Source organism: Mollisia scopiformis (genome assembly GCF_001500285.1).
Source record: "Mollisia scopiformis unplaced genomic scaffold LY89scaffold_2, whole genome shotgun sequence".
Lineage (NCBI taxonomy): Eukaryota > Fungi > Ascomycota > Leotiomycetes > Helotiales > Mollisiaceae > Mollisia > Mollisia scopiformis.
In genome coordinates this window covers 201,208-224,954 of record NW_017263582.1, presented here as the reverse complement: position 1 = coordinate 224,954, position 23,747 = coordinate 201,208, and the positions used below count along the sequence as shown (strand labels likewise).

Below are 23,747 nucleotides of genomic sequence, written 5' to 3'. Positions count from 1 at the left end.
TGGCCCTTCAATCTGAGTAGAGCAGGCCTCGAAAGACATATTGAGCATTTGACCGACCAGGCTGTACTACATGCCGGCAAGTATACCGATCGAAAGTGTGAAGTGGAAATGCCCATACATGAACAAACACTCGCTGCTTGGCAAATGCCTTCCCCCTATATTCTCGCTTATCTCACCACATGCGCTATGTTTTCTTTACTCAACCCACATACATGAAAAGTTACAGCCGGCGTGTCTCAGAGATCAAGGATCCGATGTGATACAATGACGTTGTCATATCGAAGTTGCTCTTTCAGCTCTCCATAGTCGGGTAACACAGAAGAAGAAAATTGGTTTCGGGCCTAGTTATTGACATCTTGTGACGAAGCCACTGAAAATCATTCTCTTTGTAGACGGCTTAGCTTACGTTTGGGTTGCACAATGAACAAATACTAATGACTTCTGATGAACACATATGAGATCAACTGGTGTGATAGAGTTGTGTTTTGCGCTTGGCGTTTTTGTCGTTTTTGGCGTGTTGTCAACTGACATTTCTTCCTTTGACCATTAATGAGCCTTGCTTATAATTCTAACACACCAATGCCATCTCTAAGTACTGATAACAGAACCCTTCTCCCCAGTACGTTTTTGTAACGTAAAACAAGATTGACTTGCTCCATTAATTCTTCAACAAGGAGCGGTCTTTGGGCGTCCTTCATCTCTTCACTTTATCAACCGGTCACAAACAGGCGCTCGTAGCAACCTCCGCAGAATGAAATTCATCCGTTCAGTGGTCGTGTTCAACGCGCTCTTGGTAGGGTGCCTTCCACAATCCAATCCGCCCGGTTTTGATGAACTTTAGGATGCCTGCATCACTGCTACAGACACAACCACAGTAAGACTGAAGATTCACGTCATCAAGACTTATTCTTACCCTTCTAGTATGTTGGAGTGAGATACGAAGGCCACACAGACATCGTCCTCTACACATACGGAGAATGCTATCCCTATCAGCTCCCAACTGGCGAGAACGCTCAGCTCGCCGTCTGGTGTAGACCTTCACAATGTTACGATTATGTGTCAGCATTCTTAGAACCTTTTGATATGATGAGAAACTGACTATGAGTACAGGAGTCCATACTGCTTGGGATCTCCAGATATTCCTCCACCACCGTTGCCTGGTCTCCCATTCGTTCCTGGCGAGTTCCTACCAGATCCGGATGGTGTTGTGGAATTGATTGGAGGGGCAACAGTGTGCGATGCACCGTAAACATCAAGTAGGCCAGATCTTGATGCCAAGATGGTCAAGGGGTATAATGTGGTCTATATGCTTTGGTCCAAGTCTTCTATGTAAAACGAGCTATTAGTATTTAGTTGAATATATCCTATTCTTTCTTGGGTGCTTCTTGATTCTGCATCTCAACATCGCTTTCCACATTTGCTCCTGCAAGACTGCCGCTGCTCTCTTCCGGTGTATCCTCCACCTCCTGCTTCTCCTCAGGACGCGTGAGACCTTTATCTTTAATCAAGAAGCATAGTATTAGACAAACGCCCTAGATAACCAAGAAGTCAGTCATTGCTAGACAATTTATCTCGGGAAAAACGTTGTCTTTGAGGGGCTATACTAACAATGAATGGTGCCCAAATATAAAACACCGATCTCGAAGCATCCATATAGGACTCGAGGACCTCCTCTTTCTGCACACTCGACAGTTCAGACAAATCGGGAACCCGAAGTATCGCTGCCAAGATCCCCGTCTTGACATCTTCTGGAACTGCAGTTGCCGACTTCAACGACTTCTTCAGAGAGTTGGAAAAGATAGCTGAAGAGATCGCTAGACCTAAAGCTCCACCCATTGATCGCAAAAAGTTCCTGACACTGATCACCACCGCACGGTCTCGCTTGAGGGAATGGGCTTGGGCAGCGACGAGAGTAGGTTGGAAGACATTTCCTACTCCAGCGCCCTCTACGATCAAAATGACTACCATTTTCCATCTTGGAGTGGTCCTGTTGAACAATAGTACCTGCGTCACAGCGGCTCGGAGTCAGTATAGCTCTTTCATGCATTAAACAGGGAGCCTGTTGAAGTAGGATTGCGATGATCACAACTCCGGAGGCGAGGAGAGAAATAGGAATTGGTGTGAGGGTGTAGACTTACCAAGCCTGCACCGAGGGTCCACAGAGCATAGCCGGTCCATATGACTTCGCCATACCGCTTATTCCGAGAGACGTATTGGCCAGACAGGATAGAGAAGGTGGATTGGCCCGCGACAAATGGAATTATCAGAGCAGCCGAGAGAAGTGGTGTGAAGCCTCGAACGTTCTGATAGTAAATCGGTAGATAGTATAAATGTGAGTAACTGACATCGATCAGCCCAGACTCTCAAGCATTGATACAAACAGGTGGTAGAGCTTCGGAACCGAAAGTCTAATAGGATTCGAAAGGGTTGAAACCGAGTACTTACTACACAACACCGAAAAGTAAGTTCTGGATCATGATGGCAGAGATTGCTGGATTTTTGAACAAAGGTAGCGGCATCATAGGCATCACGGCAAACTTCCATTCGACGACTACAAACAGAACCATGCAGATACCGCCGAGAATGAGCCTGTACGATTGAAAGATCAGCAAGTGGCTCATAGATCGTTTCAGTCGAGCTGGGGATGGAGAAATGACTCTTTAATGGTCATATGTCTCCGGCCACAAAAGTAGACTGTGAAGTAAGCATCTTACATTGAAATAACCATTGGGCTGTTCCAGTCGAAATATGTGCCCCCTCCCGATACCGGAATCAGAAGCAGGAGTATTGCTGAAGAGCTGAAGAGGATGCCATAATAATCAATGGCCCGAACTTTGGTCTTCAAGTCGCCATGCACTTTGCTTGGAGGTAGAGTGAACAATACCATGATGCCAGAAAGAACTGCCATCGGACATATGAACCAGAACAGAGCACGCCATGTAGCTGTTTGAATGAAAGCTGCAGCCAAAAATGGACCAATGGCGTTGCCCATTCCAACACATGATCCTAGAATCCCTTGATATCTAAGTCCTTAGTCAATAAAGTCCTCTAGCTGAGTTCACTTCCACATACTTCCCACGATTTTCGAGTGTTACCACGTCTGACACAATCATCATAGCCAACGCCGTGATCCCTCCTGTTCCAACCCCTGCAATACCCCGAAAAGCATATAGCTGAGGTCCTGTCTTTGCAAATGAACACAGAAGGTCTCCCAAAGCGAGCAATCCTACAGCGGAGAGGAAGACAACTTTCCGCCCCACGATATCAGAAAGACGTCCATAAAGAACCTGAAATACAGTATTTGCAATCAGACTCGAGGTTCCAGCCCAAGGAATCGTCGTTGCTGCATTGAGATCCGCCCCGATAGTCGGAAGTGCGATACCAATTGAATTCTGATCTATGAAGCATATGAGAAGAGCAAAAGCAAGACCGCAGAAAACTACGATAAGTTTGGCTTTTGGGAGAATATTGGTGTCTATCCGGACTAGTTCATTGCCAGACATCTCGCCTGCATTGCTTGAAGGAAGTGTTCCTTCAATGCTTCTCCAGACAGTGATGAATTGCGAGAAGCAATAAGTGAAAGATAAAAATTAGGTAAAGAGAGCCACGGGGAGGAATGAGACTTCGAATCCCATCTTCAAAGGACTGCACCAGTCTCACCAACAACAAGCAGAAATCTCTCGGTGGGTCGAAATAGCAGGGAAGAGAACGGTTAAGTCGGATCCATCCGCCATTGATTGTAGATCACATGGATCTTAGGCCGCCCTCTCGACAACGTTTTGGTGTTTCGTCCATCGGAATAGCGCCACCAGACTACCAAACGGCGCAATGCCGTTGTGGAAAAACTTATTCCCAGGACCGTCATCGGCATTGACCGAGTGTAATCGTGAGCCCGCTTGACTTTCGTCTGGCTGGATTCCAGTGATGCTGATGTGTCGGAATTCCGAAGCTTCAAAATATGGCCCACTATCGGCACACGATAGCCTCAAGTGGTGACCAAAACGGATACAGCCTTCCGTGTCTAGTTTTCATATAATTTGACCATAAATGAAGGTCCCAAAAATAATAAATAACGGCGGTAGCAACTTTTGGGAGTGTTTGTGTGGGAACGTGAGATGCTGTAGATACTTGGTCAATTTCAAGATGACACATTTGATGAAATGTTCCCATGGTGATGACCTCTTTCTGAATTATGCCGCTGTGTCTCCTAGTCTCATGAACGCCACAGAACACAAGTCAAGTAGATGTAATCGTGTACGGAAAAGTACAAATAGTGTTTGAACATTCCAAGGCCCTTCCGTTCACGTGAGCCTCTCAAATCTTTGATGCATGTTTACAAAAATTGTTGTTTGCAACAGCAGCCATCATGGAAAATCTTTTCCCGCAACAGCTACTACTGCGCACTCAAGCGCGTTTGTTCAGAAGCTTCATAGGTATATCAAGTATCGATTCCCGTCTTCGTTTTGTCTTTCTAAATTTTGTCGGTTGATTTGTTGTAGTTGAGAGTTGCGGGGTGACTGATGACTTTTGGAGAGGAGGGAATTTGAAGTGAGTCAACCGGTTGAAGATTCTTGCACAAAGGAGGTTTGTTGCTGATACACATGGTGGGCATTATCACATCTATGATTCTTTCAGAGTCTCATAGCATTTGTTGACGAGAGCACACTAAAGTAAGTCTCTGTACAAAGTTCAATTGTCTTGCTACATACAAGTCTAATCATCTACGAAATACCTAGGTATGTCACTCAAGGCTCGCTTCTGCCCCTTTTTACCAACCGAACCAAACACTTGGCTGACAGCACGATCGCTCGTGGCTATCAACATTATACCATAACATCCAGCATCCCATCATTATACAAATACAGAAGCAATTCCAAACTCCATTTCGCTGTGCAGAAGACCAAACCTCTAAGCTTTTCAGCCATATATCTATCATATCCAGTCCCATAGCATTTCATTCACCCCTCAATAATACTCCGGCAGCCCCGAAAATGAAGGAATTGTCGAAGAGCAGTTGAAATCCCGAGCATATGCTTTCGCAGGTAGGATACCGGCAGCCAGTCCGAGCTGATAACTCCACTGTGTAGCATCTTCCGTAACCCATGTCCAATACCACCAACCCCATCCCGTCTCGAAACTCGTCATCTGTGCCTCTGCGAACATCAACAAGAACTGCTTATAAGTGGAGCTGTAACTGCTCGCGTCGGCATTTGCATCTGTACATTCACACTGAGAGTTCTTCGTAGGACAATCGGGGCTAAGAACTTGGTCGGCCGTGTCACCGAAGTCGTAAGTACCAGTCCAGCGATTTCCAACTCCAACATTGTTGAGATTAACAGCGCAATCCGTGTCTGCTTGAGACCACTCCGCAAAAATGGTCGGTCCGAAACCAGTAGTTGTGCTCATGCTTGCTTCTGATTGAGAAGTCCAGTCAGTACAGGCGTAAGAAATCTTCTCAGTATGATTGAAGTCAATCTGGTTGACATTGAAGATGACATATTGATGAGCGTCGAGCACCAAATTCGAATAGCCGGTCAGCTTGCCTTGCCAATTGGACAAACCAAGGAACCCATCTCCAAAAACAACGTAGGCATCGATGCCATTTCCGTGTATGATCTCATATGCACTAGTTGTCCAGCTCAGCACATCAGAAACCACAAGGGCGGTCATTTTTGGCTCATTGGCGAGGCCATAAAATGCAAGAATATTTTTGTACCGATCCTGGGCAAAGAATTGTGACAGCTGGTCATGAATCTCTAGCGATCGATTTGCATTCAGTGAACCATCAGTGCCATTGAGCCAACCAATTGTTCCCTGTCGACCGCTATGATTCCATCCATTTTGGCTACCTGGAAGTCCATGGAGATCAAGGTTGATTCTCAATCCGTACTTGCGAGCCCATTCGATTCCCCTCAGGAGATACCGCCAAGATACTCTGAACACATATGGATCGCTGTCATACGTAGTAACGGCCCAGTATGAGAAAGGTATCCGGACGTGATCGAGACCAGCATCAGCGATATCTTTGAATGTTTGCTCGCCCACAAACGTTGCATAGTGCTTCTCCAAAGTCGACTTTGCGGCAGACGCTCCCAAATGGGTAGTCAGAGTCCATTCGTCGATGATTCCGAGGTCTGAAGCGTAATTGAAGAGCGAAGGAGTGATAAAAGGCTCCAAGGATAACCAACCGCCGAGATTGACGCCTCTAGCAGGCCTATCCGCGTATGAACCCCAGGCAGTTGATATTGGAGGAACATTCGAGTTCGCACTGACTGAATCGTCCCACGTTGAATTCAGTCCCATGATGGGCAGCCCGCCTACTGTAACATTGGTGTAAGTGACGTTGAAATCCGTCGTGTCATACCACGAAAAGGGATCAAGGTATGTCCCTTTAGCTGCAGCAGGAATACTCGACTCTGATATGCCGTCGAGGTTGGAATTTGATGGTGTCCCACTCTCGCTGCTTGCTGAGCTCGAACTTGACTTGGAGTTCTTTTTTTGGCTGACAACAACGGCCACCACAATGATGACGATGAGAAGTACCACAATTCCACCAATGATTAACCCTTTCAGACATGTTTAGCTTTAAACCTAGCTCTGCTAGATAGTAACTTACATTTCCGTTTGCTCTTCGGTGGCTCTTCTTCATAAGACTCGTCTTTCTCATACCTGTCGTACCTGTCGTATTTATCACGTCTGTCACCACCTCTCATCCCTCTCAGGGTACGCCCATCCCCCTCTTCTAGAAGAACCCCGCTTACAGCTCTCCTTGATTTGCGCTTATGTTCCCGTCTTGACTTCTCCACAACCACTACTCTCTCATCTTCGAACTCCCTTGGTCGTTTTCGTCGTGTCTTTTTAGGAGTGATTTCTTCTGTTTGGACAGGTCGATGATGGTTGAGTCGGTCTAGATGTGCCAGCGCATCTGCAGACAATAGCTGTGATCCCGATTGCGATGAAGAGGTCTGGTGTCTTGGTTTCCTTGTCCTTCGTTTCCTCTCATGATGGTGGCTCCTTTCCCCAGCCCGCGGTCTTTCTGATCCCCGTCGTTCTGAGTCCCGAGGCATGTTATCTGGTGTCGCAACTCGCTGAAGAATTGTTGTAAAGTTGCAGAACTAATACGATCAATCAACAACGCCCGCAAACGCAAACAAAATATGTACAATGGAATACTGGGCCTGTATTACGTGGCAGATGAATTGCGTTGGGAAACCCTGTTTTCATCTGGGAAGCCAGTAACCAGGTCAACTATCGCAGAATTGCGATAAGGATCTCGGCCCACCACGCGACGGCTATTCGCGGGACTATCGCCCGAGGTCTTCTGTTTGCTCTGTCTCTGGTCTTACAAGAAGTACAATTGACAATGATACCCCTCTTTCCTGTTCGTGATACGTTTCACTCAAAATGCGAATAACGCCTAGAATAATCGCCAGATCATTGGCAACTCCCATATCTCCAAAGAATGCCAGATTCCCACGTCTGTCGAGACAACGACCTTACTCCACCCATCCTCCCGCCGCCCGCCTGAATATCCCCACCGACTTCTCCACAACCCCATTGCTAGCTCATAGCTCTCAATCTGCCCTGCAGAACACAGAGCTTGATGCTGAGGTTCGGAATGGCACGACGAAGCGTATGAACCTCTTTCAATCAATCAATGATGCCCTCTCCATCGCCCTTGCTGCGGATGAATCGGTCATATTGTTTGGTGAAGATGTTGCTTTTGGAGGAGTTTTTCGATGTAGTATGGGACTCGCAGAAAACTATGGATCCGAGAGAGTCTTTAATACACCTCTCAGTGAACAAGGCATTGTTGGATTCGGCATTGGTGCTGCTGCAGAAGGCATGAAAGCAGTTGCTGAAATACAGTTTGCAGATTATATATATCCTGCATTCGATCAACTGGTCAACGAAGCCGCCAAGTTTAGGTACAGAGATGGTAATGAAGGAAGACATGTTGGAGGCTTGACAGTGAGAATGCCTTGCGGTGGAGTGGGTCATGGAGCATTGTAAGACGAGAGAACTAAAATTAGTCCCAAGCTTCACTAACAAGTCCAGGTACCATTCCCAATCACCAGAGAGTCTGTTTTCACATATTCCTGGTTTAAGAGTCATCATGCCAAGATCTCCCATACAAGCCAAAGGACTGTTACTTTCAGCAATTGCAAGTAACGATCCATGCATTTTCATGGAACCAAAAGCCTTGTACAGAGCTGCGGTCGAGCAGGTTCCCACTGGCTCCTACACTCTACCACTTTCGAAAGCCGAAGTCTTGAAGGAAGGATCAGACTTAACTATTGTTTCTTATGGACATCCTCTTTACACATGTAGTGCCGCGATTGAGAAGGCAGAGAAGGACCTTGGCATCAGCATCGAGTTGATAGATCTCAGAACGGTTTATCCTTGGGATAAAGAGTGTGTCTTAGCCAGTGTAAGGAAGACTGGTCGATGTATGGTTGTGCACGAAAGTATGATAAATGCTGGTATCGGTGCCGAAGTTGCTGCAAGCATACAGGAAGACAAGGAGACATTTCTGCGGCTCGAGGCTCCTGTCATCAGAGTTGCTGGGTGGAGTGTTCACATGGCTTTGATGTTCGAGCGATTCAATATCCCCGATGTTGCTAGTAAGTGTTCAATTCACAGCTTCTGTACTCACTAACATTAAACGGGAGTGTACGATACCATAAAACGGACAGTAGAGTATTGAGCATTTTCGCTGTGAGGGCATGCATCCTAGAAGATATTCTCACGAAATCTATTTGCATATGGTGACGGTTGGAGAAAGTGCCATTTTAAAGGAGGATATGACTACAGGAACAAGAATGATTGATGATAAAATAGAATGAAAGGCATGAAAGTATATGACATTGGTCCTAGAAGCAATTGAGTTGAATTTCTTTCCCATTCGGTAAATGGCTGCGTGGCTGCGAGCCTGGTGAAAAGGGGCTCACGTGTCAGCCACGAATCAGCCACACGAGGCTGGTGGAGGGGTCAAACGCCAACGCTCGGAGTAGCTTCGATTGCGTCTCATACCTCGAATAATTTGTCCCTATTCATCTCGATCCAGCATTCTAAAGTAGGAGTGTCATCTCTCATATTGGGAGTCTCCTATAATGGCTTCACAACTAGCCACAGTCTCATCGTTCGTTGAGGGAGCTCCTCCGGGAGAGGTACGTTCATACCACTGCGCGGCTTCGACCTGTTACTGACTCCTTTCAAGCTCGCAGATGTCATAGCTGGTATTTACAACCTTGCGCAGACTCGAATAAATGCTAAGCTTTTTAAACAGATATCAAAGCCCTTACGATCGACACTCCGAACCTCGTTACCCAACTTGGCCCCGCATTCGAAAAGTACAACGAAGAACAATTCGCAACAGTTAAGCTGCCGGGTAGCAGCCAACCTGTCAGTCAATGCAGCCGTTATATATTGGAAGGAGACTGATCTTTTTGTTTGAAGGTTATAGTCAGTTCGCACAACTCTCTTGGCGGAGGCAGATATTATGATGTCGAGAGCTCAACTAGTTTTGCTTTCGACCATTCAACACAGGCATGTACCCGCAACATTGACGGAGAGGGTCCAATCTGACTGGCGGTAGAAAACAAGTTCCGCACAAAGTCATGTCCTAGAAAGCAGCAATTCAGATCTTGTGTAAGTTAGGTATTTAAGTCCGAGAGCAAATGAATCTTACAGGCCGCAGCAAGTCAGTCTTGAAGACTCTAGGTTCGCACGTCAAGGAGCACTTCCCAAATGCATCCTACGGTGTTTATCCTATTGAAAACGATTCAAAGATCGCCATAGTGGTGGTTGCCAATAAATACAGTCCAAATAACTTCTGGTATGTTCTCCAGCTTATCTCTTGTACCAAAGCTTACAAGAGTAGGAACGGTCGCTGGCGCTCCTTATACACGTTCTCTCCTTCGGCTTCTTCTCTCACTGGCAGTATCAAGGTTGATGTTCACTATTATGAAGACGGAAACGTACGATTACTGACCACCAAACCCGTCTCGGCCTCTATTTCACCAGCATCCGCTACCTCAATTGTACGAGAAATCACTGTGGCCGAGAAGAAATACCAAGAGGAGCTAAATAAGGGGTTTAACAACCTCAGCGAGGGCGCGTTCAAGGGGCTAAGGAGACAATTGCCCATCACGAGACAGAAGATTGAATGGGACAAAATTGCGGGCTATCGTCTTGGTCAAGATATTGGAGGGGGAACTAGTAAAAGATAACCTTGCGACAGGTTTTAGCCTGAGAGGAATTGAGCGCTGGACCAAGACCCATGAAGCAGCTGGAGACAGCTATTTGAATATTTGAATCTGTGAAGCATCAAATATGTATCATTTGCCAGGGTGGTCCGCAAGGCGGATTTACTAGCAAAGCTAAATGATCAACTCTGTTTTTGCATGAGATTGCAATATATTTAAGATTTCGACATATTCCTGAAGTGTTTTCGTCCATGTCCGTGGATGAAGGAAGGTGCTTGAGTCAAGGTTCTTGAATCCATTCAGTCCGAATCGTACCACCCGGGATGATGAATCCCGAGTCCGAGTTGACTATGGGTGTGCGAAGTGAACAGAGCTCACTTTTGTGGTGGACTCAATCCCACATGAAGAATCGCAATGTATAGCCAATTAGAGGGAAAAGACGATTGCTGACCTGGGAGGTATTACCTGATAGAGGTCTAGCGTCGTCGCTCGCCGGGATAGGCTGCGCATCGGGTACCGAGTAGAATTGTTTCGACTTCCAAAGACAACTGTTTCTAACTTCCGTACACCACTCAAAGACCTCCGCAACACTCCTTTCGTACGTCCACCCTTCGACTGAACTTTTCTGCAGACAAAGCCGCCACGCTACAGAAATTGACACTTCGATCGACTCACCAATTATCCAGATAGCAAACCCTTCACCGTCAGCATGTCTAAGGAATTTACTTACTCCGACGTTTCGTCGCACTCCGCGAAAAAGGACTTGTTCCTGGTTATTCACGATAAGGTCTACGATAGCTCCAGCTTCGTTGATGAGCATCCGTAAGTGGCAACTTCTTCTCAATGCAATATTCAACCTCGGGGAGGGAAGAGGAGACAAGGCGGAAGCTCGGTTATGTCTGCTGCATACTTCCAGCAGATATGGGCTGATAGCCGGTGTTTGCTGTGCCTTGCGGTGTGCAAGTGCTTCCATGAGTTCTTACCATTGTTGAAAGAGGGCATCGTGCCATTGATAGGGGCACGACCCCACTTTTCTTTGCTATTCTGTTTGATCATTTCACTCTTGAACAATAGGCTGACTCTTTCTTGACAGAGGTGGAGAGGAGGTTCTGCTTGATGTCGGTGGACAAGATGCAACCGAGGCTTTCGAGGATGTTGGACACAGTGATGAGGCACGAGAGATCCTGGAGGGCTTGCTTGTCGGAACATTGAAGCGTCAGGTAAGACAGAATGCACCATGGCAAGTACTTCAATACTGACCCATCTCTAGCACGGAGACCCAGCTCCTAAGATTTCTACTACTACTACTACCACATCAACATCCAGCGGCAACACCGGTATGGGCATCGGACTCTACGCAATCATCCTTCTCGGTGGTGCCCTCGCCTTTGGTGCATACAAGTACGTGCAAAGCCAAGAGGGCAAGGCATAAATGGCAATCCGCAAACCCCGGGCTGGTTCATTACACAACGAGTGGTGAAGTTGCAGAAAGAAAGATGCCACATTTGCACATTTCACTCTTCAACTTTTAATAGACACTTCTTGAACATTTCCTCTGGTGGATCGTTGTGAGGCGTTCATTTGCACGGCTTGAATATCAGTCACTTGCAAGGCGAACATGGAATGGATTTGTTGAGCTTGCTTCTTCTAGGCTCCTCAACACTCAACGTATTTCCTCAACTGAAATATAATGATGCACTAGAGAGCAATTTCTCCTTCCTGACACTGATAATGTTCTGATCGTAACCAACTCCGTTTTGAAACTATTTCCAACAGCCCCACATTGTGACATTTTGGTTGTAAGGCGAATGTGGGAACTCGATGGCATTTAGAAAGCTGGCAAATAAGCCCAACCTTTAGCTACATATCATGTACAAGCCGCAAAAATCTCGCCCAAAACGCCATGCTGAGGCAAAAAGACATCCTTGAACCCCACCTATAGGTACTCCTCAAGCATACATATCATCAAACTCCTCCTCGTCATCATAGCGATCCACTTCTTCCTTCTTAGCATCCTTCTTCTCTCCCGGCTCTTGATTGCGATTACGTTCTCGAGGCACAACTTTCTCCTCTTTCTTCTTCTTCATCAACTCTTTCCTGTCCAAAGGACAAGTACCATTCAATCTCAACCACGGCCCCACACACTCCAAGTCAAACATATGAGTCGAATGACAGGGCAAAACGACCACCAACGGATACGGATCATCGAGAAATGCGTCCGCACAAATAGGGCATTTGTCCGTTTTCTTCAATGACTTCTTAGGTACCCTTTCCAGCTCATCTAGATAACTTTGTGGTACACCGCGTACTTCTTCCGGAGGTGAATCCATAGAAGATCGAATATCGGAAATTAGTTCTTCAAGGACGTGGGTGTCAAATTCGGGGGGAGCAGACTGGATGAGAGACTCGTATTGTAGGCGGAGGAGGTTGTAGGTTGCTGCTACATCGACGGGAGTCGGTATGGCGTGGTCGTTCATGTGTGTGGGGGAGTCGGTCTCAACCTGGCTTAGCTGGGAGAAGAATGAGGCCATGTCTGGTCTTCGTGTGCGGGCTTCCGGCGCATCTTTGATGTTGTGCTCGACTGGTTGTTTGTTAGAGGAGTACGAGGTGGGGGGGTTTTAGGAGCTTGCCTTCGTAGGGATTCGCCATTGTGGGATATGGTTTGGTATAGACTGGTAATTGTCTCCTTCAATAGTATTAATTGAATTGAGAATGAGAGCCAGGCGGGCAGTGAATTGTCGGGACTTAAGTAGGTGATTGTTCAGGCAGTCAATGTCTACGAACGCGCGAAGCTAAGCTACTGGCAGGAGACAGGGGTCAGAAGGCTGAACAAGGCTGAAGCGGGGTGTGGTCAAACATCAAAAGTATCGACGAACTTTCAGATTGATACGCAATCTGATAACTCGGTTTACATTTTGTAAGGGAATTGCCGCGTTCTACAATTACTGACTAGTGAAACGATTGGTAACAGAAAAGGCTCTTTAGTGAGCTTTACTCGATGTTACTTCAGTATAAGCCAGCAGGTATTGGTATTGTACATCAATGAGAATTACTGTATATGGAGCTATACATTCATCTGGATATCTACACCGGCACTCTTCTCCACCATTGCTCCAACCAATCCAGGCAATACCACGACGAGCTCGAAAAGATTGTACTGAAAGGTCATGCTTTCGAAACAGTCGGGAGGTCTGTAGCAGCTGTGATAAAAGTCTCCAATATTGGTCTCTCAGCCGTTCCAACTTCACTATTCTCGACTACCATTCCATCACTCTCGTTCGCTGTTGTCGCACTATCATTGATACCCTTGTGGATAGTTGAAGGCTCAATGTCCGGTTCCTTGCCCTTTACCTTGTCGTTCACTGCTGGTGCCCCATTAATACTAGCTGTAGCTTCCCTGTCTGCTGCATTCTGCGATACACCGCTGCTCAACACCCCTTCCGTACGCACATCTGCAGTTGGTGGCACGCCAACAGCACTAGTAAGTGTAGTCATGCTGGCCGTTGCTTGATGTCCCTTTATATTAAACGGAAGGGAGATACCGGCAGCCTTGGGTCTTTTCGAATCATACTCTGTGTCCTCGTTGGTTGGAGTTCTGACCAGGATAGCTGGGTTCGCGCTGTTGGCAGCAAATTCCGGAGCAAGGTGATCATCTCCAACCTCTCCAACCTTAGCATTTTTCAGAGCTAGAAGTGTTGCAGCTGAAGTGTTCTCGTCCACGTCATCAGGAGTTTCGGTTTGATGCTCGTCCACCACAGTTCGTCGTCGAGATCTACTCCGACTTGCTTCCAGTCGACCTCCTCCGCCAAGTGTCTGGCTCTTGTTTGTTTTGGTATCGTGCAATGGGCGAGCTCCAGCTCCATTCAGGGATGAAGCGACAGCAGTTTCAGGGGCCTTGTCTGCATCTTGCTCATTTTTGAGAGCCTTCTCGTCATGTTTGCTTCCCCATAAAGCCCACAGACCCATTCCCATACTTCGACTCTTCTTCTCTTCCTTCAGGTCTTCGCCAGTCTTTCTTCTGCCAGCCAGAGCAGATGGCGGTGGGACTTCTCCATTACCGAGTTCTTGATATCCTTGTGCCATTTCTTTGGCGCGCTTTTTCTGGACACTACGCTTCGCAGACGCATACTTGGTGTCCCACTTTCGCTTTGCTGCCATCCACTTTCTTACTGGTCCTGCCTTGATGACACCAATTTCGTCCGTTGCCATATTACATCCTGGTAATTCAGAAGCTGGCTCAAGATGAAAGATGTTGCCATGACGATCGACTCGTTGTCGAATCATGTGGTTCTTGAACGCTGGAAGTGGGTCTCCAGCCTTTCCGACCTGACCAGTAGCCTGCCTTCGAGCTTGGGCTTGTGCTTTCTCCTGTCTGATGTTAGCAGAAGGTATATCATGCCCGAGTCTGCATATCTAACCTTCTCAGTCTCAACTTGTCCGTCGTTCTCCGAATCGGACTGTGAAATGATCGAGACATCATCGTCGTCCAAGATCTCAATCTCCGTCTTCTGTGCTCTTGCCAGTGCCCATGCACCAAATTGCGCTATCGATCGATACATGTACTTAGCTGGACGAGTAAAGCTAAGTGTGGGAGCAACATGGCACAAGTCGTCCCATACTTGCAATTGAACGTCGGTCGGCTTCCAACGTGCAATTTGTTCTCTACTGTGATCATGAGGAATTTCATCTAAAAATGCATCTCCAGGAGGGTATTTGCTCGGATTTGCTGCTTTGTGCGCCAGGTATATCTGCTCATCACGAAGCATTTCACCTCCTCCAGTCTGTATGAGCAGCGGTGGGAGGCCTCCAAGTGATGGTTGCAAAACTGGAGATACTAATGGATGAGAAATTAGTTGATTCGTAGCGTACATTTGAATCTGGTCCTTGATCTCGACGAGCTTTCCATCAATCATGATAGACAGATCATGACCTGAGCCAGGTACGGTGTTAGCAGTCGGCCTACTTGCAGGATGAGTGTTTCTAGATGCATCGTCGTTCTGCATTCCTGCTTCTGGATGATGGTCAACGTGGAAGCCTTGAACAGCATCGGCTTCGCTCTCCATTGGTGCTGAAGCATGCCCGTTGTGAGCCATCTTCTGAACAATACCCTCCTCAATGGCGAGGAGATCATCTGAATTAGGAGGTGGCCATGAGGCGGATGGCCGTTGATGGAAACCATGTGGAGGTATATAATCCAGTGGATTATTGCCAGCGACACTTGGGAAGGAGTGAGTTAAGTCGACCCATGGCGAGATTAAAATCGCACCAGCAGGCAAAGGAATGCCTCTATCTCGCATAATTACTAGCATACTATTTTACGTTAACACTCGGTTTAAAGGTGCGTATTTTGTAAACTTGCCTCAAAACCATTCCACCACCAGCAGAATCTCCAGCTAGTATGATAGTAGTGGGGTCCTGGACAGTGAGAAGGTATAGATATGCGGCTATACAGTCATGTAGACCGCAAGGGAAGGGGAATTGAGGTGCTAGTCTGTAGCGTGCTAGAAATCATTTAGAGGGTTTGAAATAACAGCGTCTGTCAACACTCACTACCACCAAATTAGTATTAATAGTTAAAGATCAATGTAACAAGACTTACCGAGCAAAAACTCTAGCCTTCAGTTTTCTTGCATGTCTCTGCATCTGGTAACGATGCTCATCCACACTCCCAAAGAAGTATGCACCACCATGCACATAAAGCATAACCCTCTTTCCCGGGTCGTTCATACGCTTTCTCTCATGATAATCTGCTCTCATCTCAATCCATTCGGCCTTCATTTCACTTCCGGGCCTCCGCCATTGCCACCAGGTCTTTCCTCCAACTTTCTGTATGCCATGGTGACCCAATTGCTCTTGGATAGCTTGTGCTGCTTTCGAGATATGCTCTTCGGGGATCTCGAGCTCGTCAACCTTCACCCAATGTGGATGGGGAACCCATTGTGAAGTGAAGCGTTGGATATCTTCGATGGTATGGTGGGACGCATAGATCAGGAACTTTCGAATTAAGTGAAGGCCTTCGTCATAGGATATATGCGCCGTGGGCTTCTGCGCCAGAGGTTTGCGATTGAGGTACTACACAATTTAGTACGTGCCGGAAGTCAAGAAGGAAGTCAGAAGGAAGTACGAACATGGCTCAGAAATGTTGAAATAACAGCAGGAGTCACTGCCCCTCCAACAGTCGCTGTGTTGAACACCATCGTGTCGCCTTTCCCTGGTGTTTCCCTATTGTTGATGCAGGACTGCTTGGCCGATACATGCAACCAAATGCGCAAAGATCACAGAGTGAGCTTCTACCTCGCTGTCTCGTGTGCGAAAACCAAAGGAATGAAGCCAAAAAAATTAGGATTTAACAATTGCACATTAGGAAGAAGCATTAGAAGACGGCGCGAAGGGAATAGGAAGCTCTCTGAGAGATCGTCGAGGGTGTAATCTCAATCTTTAGTTTGACCCCCAGACGTCATTGTACCGAGCAGCTGAGCTTCCTTCCTAGGTAAGCGAGGTCCATCCGGCCCCTGTTACAATTTTGTGAAACTTATAAAATTTTATGTTTCTACCCCATGTTTTTTGGACGAAACATGAACATGGCTTTCGCAACACATTTACCAGGACCGATGGAAGTATCTAGTGCTCTTACACCAGGTATGATGTTCTGTATTCAACTGTCTTCAAAATATGCTAATATGGTGCAAGCAAAATGCCAGGCACAATTCGAACTCGGCATCACACTCTCCCTCTTCTTCTGGCCTTCATTATCCCTCGCAGTGACGAACAACTGGGGTGGTCCCGATAGCAGCGATAAGCGGGAATGGTTCGCACAAACGACGATCGATTTATTGAACGAAAATCCGGACGCGGACGGAGAATGGTTGGAAACTTTCCTGCTACAGGTTATGCTGGATGAGTTCGAGGTCAATGTGGATGATGAGAGTGGTTACGAAGTTGCGGAGCAGATTCTGAGGCTGAGGAGAGATTGTGGGAAAGGCGATTTCAAAGAGGTGGAGGAGATGAAATCGAAGTGGGATAATAAAGGTGGGAAGGAGGATATGGGCAAGCTATTTGAGAACAAGGAGAGAAACGAAGAAGACGACGAGACAGATGCTTCAGAGGATGACGACGAAGATGAGGATGTCGATATGGAGGAAGCCCCGCAATTGGTCAGAGTAAAAGAGCCAGTGGTCCCGGAGGTCGACGAGGATGGTTTCACGAAAGTCACCAAGAAGAAGAGATGAGGGACAGTGGACAGATCTGAATTCATGCTTGCATCTAAAAAGGGCGTTCAAGAGGGAATCCATGCTGCTGGCATCCTGTCTAGGAATGCAGAATCGTTGCAACGCTTCGTGAATAGAAGTGCTTCACCAGAACGCCATAAAATACGATGAACCAATGCTGCGCGAGCTCAACGCCTATCAACAAAATACAACCCTGCGTACCCAAAATATCTACTCCCAGTCCTCTTCTTCGCTGTCCTCCCCTTTCCTGGAATCCTTGGGGCTGCCAGGGGCGCGACTTGGAGCTCCAGAAGCTGCACCAACGACATCATAGGAACCATCACTGTCTGCCTGAGATTTCTCGTCGTGCGACTTTCGTGATTCTTCTGGCTTGAGAAGGGCGTGGTCTGGGGCTTGAATAGCTGGATGGAGAGTGGTAGATGACTCTGTCGATGCAGGTCGGACGACCTCAGTCTTTGCTTTGGTGGCCTTACCAGCACCTTCATCCTCAGAGTCCTCGTCCCACCCAACTTCTTCCTCTGCTTCAGCTGCTGCACCTGTAACCTGTTAGTAGCAATTCAGATAAATGCAGACAAGTGCGTACCTTTCAGTAGCTCTCTTCTCCTGGCCTCCGCAGTTTCGATGCTATGTCTCAGGAAGTAGTACCGTTTCCAGAAATCCTCATATGTAACAGTATCAGGGACAAGCTTCTCCATCGAAGTCCTCAGCTCGCCAAAGTTCTCCAGATCCTTGCTGATGTCCTCTGTTTTGCTCTCCACATTAAAAGTTTTGGTCCACGGTTCGTACTCCTCAGTGACTGGGTCTTTCGTGAAGCTGTCGAGCGAAGAATGGATGACATGCAATTGGGCATCGAATCGTGTTGTATGGATAACCCGCTTTCCAGAAGCATCCTTGCTCTCAAACAGAACTGTGCTGCCTTTCCCTGACTCTGCAGAAGGGGACGCAATCGTGACAGCATCTCTCAGGAAATTCCGTATGTTTGTCCCGAACTTCAGCAGCGCCTCATCCGCAGCATCTTCGGCCTTTTCAATCTCCTTTAATCGCTTCGCAGCTTCGGATCGTAATCTAGCAAGTACACCCTCGGACTCCTTGAGTGCCTCATATGTGGATAACTCCCTCTCACCCTCTGCATCGGTGGCTTTCTCTCCTGATCCTGTAGCTTGTGTTTGGGCGAGTGAGAGTCCTCTTGTGCGCTTGATTATGGATGATCTGAGATCAGTGAAGCCTTGCGAAGCTTCTTGTCCCACCTCAGTGAGCTCTTTCTGGGCCTCTTTGTAAACACTCTCTCCCTACGATCTATGAGCGACTTTTTGCGACCAAAGCAAAGCAGATCCAAAGCTTACCTGCTTGACAACACTTCCAAAGAAGCCTCCCAATCTGGCACCCCACGGGCTAGAAGAGATTGCCTTGTACGCTTCTTGGAAGTCTGCGTTGATGGTGGTTTCAGGCTTCTTCTCCTCTTTGGCAGATGGCTCATCGGGAGATAGAGCCTCCTCTTGAATATGATCGTAAGCAAGATCCATAGCTTCGTCTAATAGTACTGGAAAAAGTATCAGGAATTCATCAATGATATGCACATGAAGGCTTGAAGTCGTGGAGTGACGATCTCGGCACGGTTGTCTGCAGCATCCGCATTGGGGTTAGCGCGTCTGCAAGAGGGACACAGATCACGTGAATAATTTTATGTCAGGGTTATCCCACTTTGGGGGCAAATAAGAGGATTACTCTCTATTGAATGAAATGAGAGAGTGTGTGATCAAAGGGACATGTACTTGAGCTAATCGCGAATTGTGGACATGTAGCTAAGTTGGTGTACGACATGACTCGAGGACTTTCAACAAGTCCAATGTCCGGAACTTCTTTTGATGTATCGCAAGGTAGTAATAGCTGAAGCAACTTGAATCAAGTATACGGATTACCAGACAATATTGAGTCCAAAGACTCAAAAGTCTACCTATGTAACGACATTTTGACTACATATAGGTTAAAAGGTTTGGAGGAAAATCCTTAATTAGCTTGTGAAGAAGAATCGTCAGGGTCCAAACCCGCCTCTGCCGACTCCACCAGAGGAAAGGGAGGGGAAGTCGGAGCTTTGGCCGGTCTTACCAGCATGAAAAATAAAAATGTGAATCATATCTTTCAGACCCCGCATGCAAGTCGATAATGGCCTAGACAGCCTCAATCTGTCAAGCACGCCCTTCTTGGCGGTGTAACACCCATAGAGTTGTAACTATCTTTGTACCTGCTTGCTGCTGTGGCGATAGTTTACATGGTAAATCCCGTTCCTGCGATAACCGCAAAGGGCTGGCATTTTCGCCTCTCGCTCGGGAGAGCAGGACGACTCGAGGTATGATGGCGTCAGTGTAACACGATCCCTTCGGCGGCCTGAGTCACAAGTCCTCTATGGAAAGGATAGTATTGGATGCTGGTTTGAACGGAAAACTTTCCTGCGGCTTATTTCTGCTCCTGGTGGTTGCATTAAGTGTGGTGGTGATTTGGCTGGGGATACCACGCACTTAGGCAGGTCAGGGGCTGCGTCGTTCTTCTCACTTCTATCTCAATCGGACTTAGTGCTGTCGCCCGTGGATTACAAACCAGCTTTTTGAGGGGGGTTGAATTGAATCCACCACCATCATCATCCGTCCAATGCCCATGACTATCTGCCCTGCAAAGACCTAACCTGGACTCTCAGACGCATCTCAGGAAAAGAGAAGAACACACGTTGCCAACTGAGGCCGCAATATTCTCGCCGTTCTGGACATCCCACGGCCTTGTGCGGGTGGTGTGCATATGCGAGCTTACTCGACTGACACTTTGCTTCAATCTTCCTTCACATCGCCAACCTCCTCTACCTCTTCTCTCTTGAGCATTGGGAATGAACTCAGGTTGACGCAACTTCTCCTCTCGACGCAGACTTTCCTCTTAAAAGAGGCTCTTATGGATTCCCAGTCCAAGGGTACCATCAACCCAAGCTTCACTCTCTCCAGACGCCAAGAGGAATTACTTTTCGCAGCCCTCAATTCCAACAACAAGATATCAAACATAGATACTTCCAATCTCCAATCTAGCGAAATCATCTCAATGGCGCCTGGTTCATTCACGGAGTCCCCGCTCCAAGCTCCGGGATCCGGAACTCTCAACGGCTTTGAAGAGAGCCCGTTCATTGACTACGATTATGAGTTCGACGCTGATGGCAGCTTCGATTACGACTTTAGCAATGATTCTCAAGGACAGATGATCGGCAAATTGCCAGGAACCTCTTCGGATGGCGATGCTGATACTCACGACAAGCGCAGTCACCCTGATGACGATGAAGAGGAGGAAGGTGGCGGGAAAAGACGCGAGGGTGACGAGAAGTCATCCAAGAAGCCTGGCAGAAAGCCTTTGACTTCCGAGCCTACCTCTGTAAGTCATTCAAACGAGATTCATCTTATCGCATTGGATAGTTGCTGATACTCTCTTCAGAAGCGCAAGGCCCAGAATCGTGCAGCTCAACGAGCTTTCCGGGAGCGCAAGGAAAAGCATCTTAAGGATTTGGAGACAAAGGTTGAAGATCTCCAGAAGGCTTCAGAGTCTGCCAATCATGAAAACAGTATCCTTCGGGCACAAATTGAGAAGATGTCGATGGAACTGCGCGAATACCGAAAGCGTCTGTCGTTGACGGGCGGGGTCAACCGAAGCTCGTCACAGAACGGCGGATTGCCACCCTACCTCGCTGGCAAGGGACTTACCAACGGAGCAGCCAATAATCCGAATGACGTCAATTTCCAATTCGAGTTCCCCAGATTTGGTCGCCTTCCTGGCCCTGCTTCAGCCACTGCTACGGTTACCAATGGTAATAGAAGCTCTTCATCGCCATCTCTCTCCACACAACAGACTCCAAGTCCTATTGAGAGAGGTCAGATCAGTCCTCGCAATCAATCAATGCAGTTCACAGCTGGCAATGCTTCAGTTGCGTCATTGACCCAGACACCTGCCAATATTGATGGAGGAGACATGTCGAGTCTCTCAGGTCTTTTCAGTCCTTCACTTCTAGACAGTGTCGGCAAGACACCACCATTCGACTTCTTTGCAAACAATAGTACCAATAACGTATCCAACGGATCAAGGTCAAGCACGGATTCGGCTCAGAATGGAAGCACTGGTCACAATACCTCTTACAGCTCACCGTCTGCTTCCTCAAATTCGAATCATGGCGCAAGCTCGTCTTGTGGTACTTCTCCAGAGCCGACCATGCAATCCCCAGTTTACAACAAGCCTCTTGACAGCACATTGACAACAATTGGAGAGGAGAACTCTGCTGTATCCACCGAAGGTGAGCTCACCTTCTGCGACAAGCTTAACATGGCTTGTGGCAATCCCAACAATCCCATTCCCCGTACAATGTCTGAGCCTTCGCCTCCAGGAAACTTTGAGAACAATAATTTCGACGTCAATGGCATCGACTGGTTCGCACAACAAAATGGCAACCAGTTTGATCCACAGCTCTTCGGCGATTACCGCGAGCCTCAGGAGAACATTCTTGCAGGTGAAGCCTTCAGTGACACCTTCTTCCGAGATGCATTCGCCCTCCCAGAATTCAACAGCCCATTCAATATTGCACCGAGTCCAGTACCACCAAAGAAGGACTTGGTTGCGCAAATCGATGAGAAACAGAATGAGGATGATGAAGTCGTGCCTGGTGAGGACACGACGCAAATGCTCAACTGCAATACGATCTGGTATGGTTCCTCGAGTTGATTGACATGACATAGCTCTACCAGGACATTTCGCTAACTCTGCCCAGGGATCGTCTGCAAGCTTGCCCCAAGGTCAAAGATGGTGAATTCGATCTTGACCTCCTTTGTAAAGATCTCCAAAAGAAGGCCAAATGCTCTGAGACTGGCGCTGTAGTCAACGAATCAGATTTCAATAAGATTATGAAATCTTACGTCGAGCAGAAGGCGACCGAGAAGGCGAATAAGGCTTAAAGCCGCTTGACACCAACAGCATTTTGGGACCGGAGGCGTTCTTACATAAAAGGCCATCCATAGATGAGCCACGGTTATGGGATACGGCGGTCAAATAATGGCGTCACGCATGACCATTTCATGGATCTTGAGGAATAACGGATTATGTCTTCATTTGAATTTGGCTGGGTAGGGAGGTGTTTGCTCTTGCTTTTTAGGACTTGATGGAACGATCATTCGCTGAGGTTGATTCTATTTGTGCTACCGTGCTACTGAATACAATACCAAACACATCTCTATGATTTGATCTGAGTGAGATATTGTGCTGGCTACAAGTGCCATTTTATGCTTGGATTCTGTTTTGCTAGCGCTGTTGAAAGATCTTATTTTGTTGTCACTTTCATCACCATTTCCATTCATTTCAACTCATGAACATCTTCGAGCCCCCCATGTTACCAAGAAGCAAAGATTGGGAAGTAATGGGTGCTAATTGGCAGACCAACCTGGAAACCGTTTCAGCTGCTGGATGGTCTCTAAAGCCAAGATGCCGAGATGAGTTCTTCTGAATGTTCCACTCTTCTTCTGTAAGTTGTGTCCTAAGTTTTTCTATCTAGCGCGAGAAAGCGAACTGTCCCTATCTCACTTCTCGTCAAGATGTCAAAAAAGAGAGTATCCTCTCCTTGGTGATTGGTAGACATGCAATGAAACAAGCAAAAAGGGGTAGATTCGCTTCGCTTAATCTCGTAGACATGCAACGAAAGGACACTGGAGAGTCAGTGAATCTCTTTACCCCTTTTTTTCACTTCCTTCGTAGACACGCAACGAAAATCAGAAGCGGTGAGTAGAAGGAAGCTAAGAATAGACAACCTGTGCAGACACTTATCAGAATCCTCGCTCCTTTCAAAGCTTCATCTTTACTTTGTTTGTTTTTAAACAAGGAGCAAAATATACTTTGATAAGTTCGAATGGCTCCCCATTCTCTTCTCCCCGGGATGATCAAGATGTCGTAATCAGCCAATTTATTGAGTAGGCAGTAGTGATAGGGATGTCTCGCTAGAATGTGAGGCCTTGGTCCGTGGTAGTGAGTCTTGTAATTCGTAGATGTGCAGCGGAAGTAAAGGACTAGAAGCAAGTTGCAGTGAGTTTTGTGATTTTGTAGATACGCAACGAGAATAATGATCAGAAGTAACGAGTGGTGAGTTTTGTACTTACCCCTCATTTCGTAGACATGCAACGAAAAGTCCAAAGCAGCTGGTAGTGAATTGTGTATCTACCCCTCATTTCGTAGGTATGCAACAAAAAAGTTGGAATCAACTAGTGGAGGTGAATTATTTCGTGTAACAGGCAAGGAAAGGATCAAA

At 47.1% G+C, this 23,747-nt stretch overlaps 11 protein-coding genes across 11 annotated transcripts; 6 read left to right on the top strand and 5 right to left on the bottom strand.

The window, feature by feature from the left end:
- Positions 1–611: 611 nt before the first annotated feature.
- Positions 612–1,249, top strand: LY89DRAFT_776835 (uncharacterized protein; the record flags this gene model as incomplete). Its single annotated transcript, XM_018222083.1, has 4 exons — positions 612–793; positions 842–874; positions 922–1,058; positions 1,111–1,249. The coding sequence occupies exons 1-4, from the start codon at positions 752–754 to the stop codon at positions 1,247–1,249; spliced, it is 351 nt and encodes a 116-aa protein (XP_018077366.1). The 5' UTR covers positions 612–751.
- Positions 974–3,721, bottom strand: LY89DRAFT_679831 (MFS multidrug transporter-like protein). The gene is made up of 7 exons (XM_018213948.1): positions 3,073–3,721; positions 2,715–3,023; positions 2,446–2,589; positions 2,139–2,340; positions 1,609–2,004; positions 1,112–1,532; positions 974–1,059 (listed from the first exon to the last, which is right to left on the bottom strand). Exons 1-6 carry the CDS (start codon positions 3,501–3,503, stop codon positions 1,365–1,367), a joined length of 1,650 nt encoding a protein of 549 aa, XP_018077365.1. The 5' UTR covers positions 3,504–3,721; the 3' UTR covers positions 974–1,059; positions 1,112–1,364.
- Positions 3,722–4,676: 955 nt separating this feature from the next.
- Positions 4,677–7,201, bottom strand: LY89DRAFT_703690 (glycoside hydrolase). The gene is made up of 2 exons (XM_018217339.1): positions 6,617–7,201; positions 4,677–6,566 (listed from the first exon to the last, which is right to left on the bottom strand). The coding sequence occupies exons 1-2, from the start codon at positions 7,065–7,067 to the stop codon at positions 4,966–4,968; spliced, it is 2,052 nt and encodes a 683-aa protein (XP_018077364.1). The 5' UTR covers positions 7,068–7,201; the 3' UTR covers positions 4,677–4,965.
- A 150-nt stretch (positions 7,202–7,351) lies between these two features.
- Positions 7,352–8,881, top strand: LY89DRAFT_679829 (transketolase). The gene is made up of 3 exons (XM_018213947.1): positions 7,352–8,009; positions 8,059–8,624; positions 8,670–8,881. Exons 1-3 carry the CDS (start codon positions 7,405–7,407, stop codon positions 8,705–8,707), a joined length of 1,209 nt encoding a protein of 402 aa, XP_018077363.1. The 5' UTR covers positions 7,352–7,404; the 3' UTR covers positions 8,708–8,881.
- A 145-nt stretch (positions 8,882–9,026) lies between these two features.
- On the top strand, positions 9,027–10,445 carry LY89DRAFT_679828 (subunits of heterodimeric actin filament capping protein Capz). Its single transcript, XM_018213946.1, has 7 exons — positions 9,027–9,170; positions 9,221–9,239; positions 9,290–9,405; positions 9,460–9,549; positions 9,599–9,651; positions 9,701–9,838; positions 9,884–10,445. The coding sequence occupies exons 1-7, from the start codon at positions 9,114–9,116 to the stop codon at positions 10,230–10,232; spliced, it is 822 nt and encodes a 273-aa protein (XP_018077362.1). The 5' UTR covers positions 9,027–9,113; the 3' UTR covers positions 10,233–10,445.
- A 472-nt stretch (positions 10,446–10,917) lies between these two features.
- On the top strand, positions 10,918–11,640 carry LY89DRAFT_574355 (cytochrome b5; the record flags this gene model as incomplete). Its single annotated transcript, XM_018208739.1, has 3 exons — positions 10,918–11,030; positions 11,302–11,428; positions 11,479–11,640. 3 exons carry the CDS (start codon positions 10,918–10,920, stop codon positions 11,638–11,640), a joined length of 402 nt encoding a protein of 133 aa, XP_018077361.1.
- A 517-nt stretch (positions 11,641–12,157) lies between these two features.
- On the bottom strand, positions 12,158–13,067 carry LY89DRAFT_693315 (uncharacterized protein; the record flags this gene model as incomplete). Its single annotated transcript, XM_018216626.1, has 2 exons — positions 12,158–12,789; positions 13,040–13,067. 2 exons carry the CDS (start codon positions 13,065–13,067, stop codon positions 12,158–12,160), a joined length of 660 nt encoding a protein of 219 aa, XP_018077360.1.
- A 154-nt stretch (positions 13,068–13,221) lies between these two features.
- Positions 13,222–16,630, bottom strand: LY89DRAFT_776829 (alpha/beta-hydrolase). The gene is made up of 5 exons (XM_018222082.1): positions 16,337–16,630; positions 15,809–16,280; positions 15,568–15,709; positions 14,627–15,518; positions 13,222–14,576 (listed from the first exon to the last, which is right to left on the bottom strand). Exons 1-5 carry the CDS (start codon positions 16,403–16,405, stop codon positions 13,374–13,376), a joined length of 2,778 nt encoding a protein of 925 aa, XP_018077359.1. The 5' UTR covers positions 16,406–16,630; the 3' UTR covers positions 13,222–13,373.
- Positions 16,631–16,789: 159 nt separating this feature from the next.
- On the top strand, positions 16,790–17,437 carry LY89DRAFT_727789 (uncharacterized protein; the record flags this gene model as incomplete). The annotated part of the gene is made up of 2 exons (XM_018219194.1): positions 16,790–16,847; positions 16,899–17,437. The coding sequence occupies 2 exons, from the start codon at positions 16,790–16,792 to the stop codon at positions 17,435–17,437; spliced, it is 597 nt and encodes a 198-aa protein (XP_018077358.1).
- A 210-nt stretch (positions 17,438–17,647) lies between these two features.
- Positions 17,648–18,960, bottom strand: LY89DRAFT_574497 (BSD-domain-containing protein; the record flags this gene model as incomplete). Its single annotated transcript, XM_018208747.1, has 3 exons — positions 17,648–17,973; positions 18,021–18,726; positions 18,781–18,960. The coding sequence occupies 3 exons, from the start codon at positions 18,958–18,960 to the stop codon at positions 17,648–17,650; spliced, it is 1,212 nt and encodes a 403-aa protein (XP_018077357.1).
- A 1,414-nt stretch (positions 18,961–20,374) lies between these two features.
- LY89DRAFT_693311 (PAP1-domain-containing protein) lies at positions 20,375–22,407 on the top strand (the record flags this gene model as incomplete). The annotated part of the gene is made up of 3 exons (XM_018216625.1): positions 20,375–20,842; positions 20,903–22,158; positions 22,224–22,407. The coding sequence occupies 3 exons, from the start codon at positions 20,375–20,377 to the stop codon at positions 22,405–22,407; spliced, it is 1,908 nt and encodes a 635-aa protein (XP_018077356.1).
- Positions 22,408–23,747: the final 1,340 nt, after the last annotated feature.

What these genes read in the sequence shown, in the direction of transcription:
- LY89DRAFT_703690 (XM_018217339.1), bottom strand. Translation starts at nt 7,067, where the DNA reads ATGCCTCGGGACTCAGAACGACGGGGATCAGAAAGACCGCGGGCTGGG. An exon ending in ACCGAAGAGCAAACGGAAAT is followed by an intron (nt 6,567 to 6,616) that starts GTAAGTTACTAT and finishes CATGTCTGAAAG; the next exon opens with GGTTAATCATTGGTGGAATT.
- LY89DRAFT_776829 (XM_018222082.1), bottom strand. Translation starts at nt 16,405, where the DNA reads ATGGTGTTCAACACAGCGACTGTTGGAGGGGCAGTGACTCCTGCTGTT. An exon ending in TTTCAACATTTCTGAGCCAT is followed by an intron (nt 16,281 to 16,336) that starts GTTCGTACTTCC and finishes TAAATTGTGTAG; the next exon opens with TACCTCAATCGCAAACCTCT. An exon ending in GGTGGTGGAATGGTTTTGAG is followed by an intron (nt 15,519 to 15,567) that starts GCAAGTTTACAA and finishes AACGTAAAATAG; the next exon opens with TATGCTAGTAATTATGCGAG.
- LY89DRAFT_679829 (XM_018213947.1), top strand. Translation starts at nt 7,405, where the DNA reads ATGCGAATAACGCCTAGAATAATCGCCAGATCATTGGCAACTCCCATA. An exon ending in GGAGTGGGTCATGGAGCATT is followed by an intron (nt 8,010 to 8,058) that starts GTAAGACGAGAG and finishes TAACAAGTCCAG; the next exon opens with GTACCATTCCCAATCACCAG. An exon ending in CAATATCCCCGATGTTGCTA is followed by an intron (nt 8,625 to 8,669) that starts GTAAGTGTTCAA and finishes AACATTAAACGG; the next exon opens with GAGTGTACGATACCATAAAA.
- LY89DRAFT_679831 (XM_018213948.1), bottom strand. Translation starts at nt 3,503, where the DNA reads ATGTCTGGCAATGAACTAGTCCGGATAGACACCAATATTCTCCCAAAA. An exon ending in ACACTCGAAAATCGTGGGAA is followed by an intron (nt 3,024 to 3,072) that starts GTATGTGGAAGT and finishes CTAAGGACTTAG; the next exon opens with ATATCAAGGGATTCTAGGAT. An exon ending in ATATTTGGGCACCATTCATT is followed by an intron (nt 1,533 to 1,608) that starts GTTAGTATAGCC and finishes TTGGTTATCTAG; the next exon opens with GGCGTTTGTCTAATACTATG.
- LY89DRAFT_679828 (XM_018213946.1), top strand. Translation starts at nt 9,114, where the DNA reads ATGGCTTCACAACTAGCCACAGTCTCATCGTTCGTTGAGGGAGCTCCT. An exon ending in CTTTCGACCATTCAACACAG is followed by an intron (nt 9,550 to 9,598) that starts GCATGTACCCGC and finishes GACTGGCGGTAG; the next exon opens with AAAACAAGTTCCGCACAAAG. An exon ending in TACAGTCCAAATAACTTCTG is followed by an intron (nt 9,839 to 9,883) that starts GTATGTTCTCCA and finishes TTACAAGAGTAG; the next exon opens with GAACGGTCGCTGGCGCTCCT.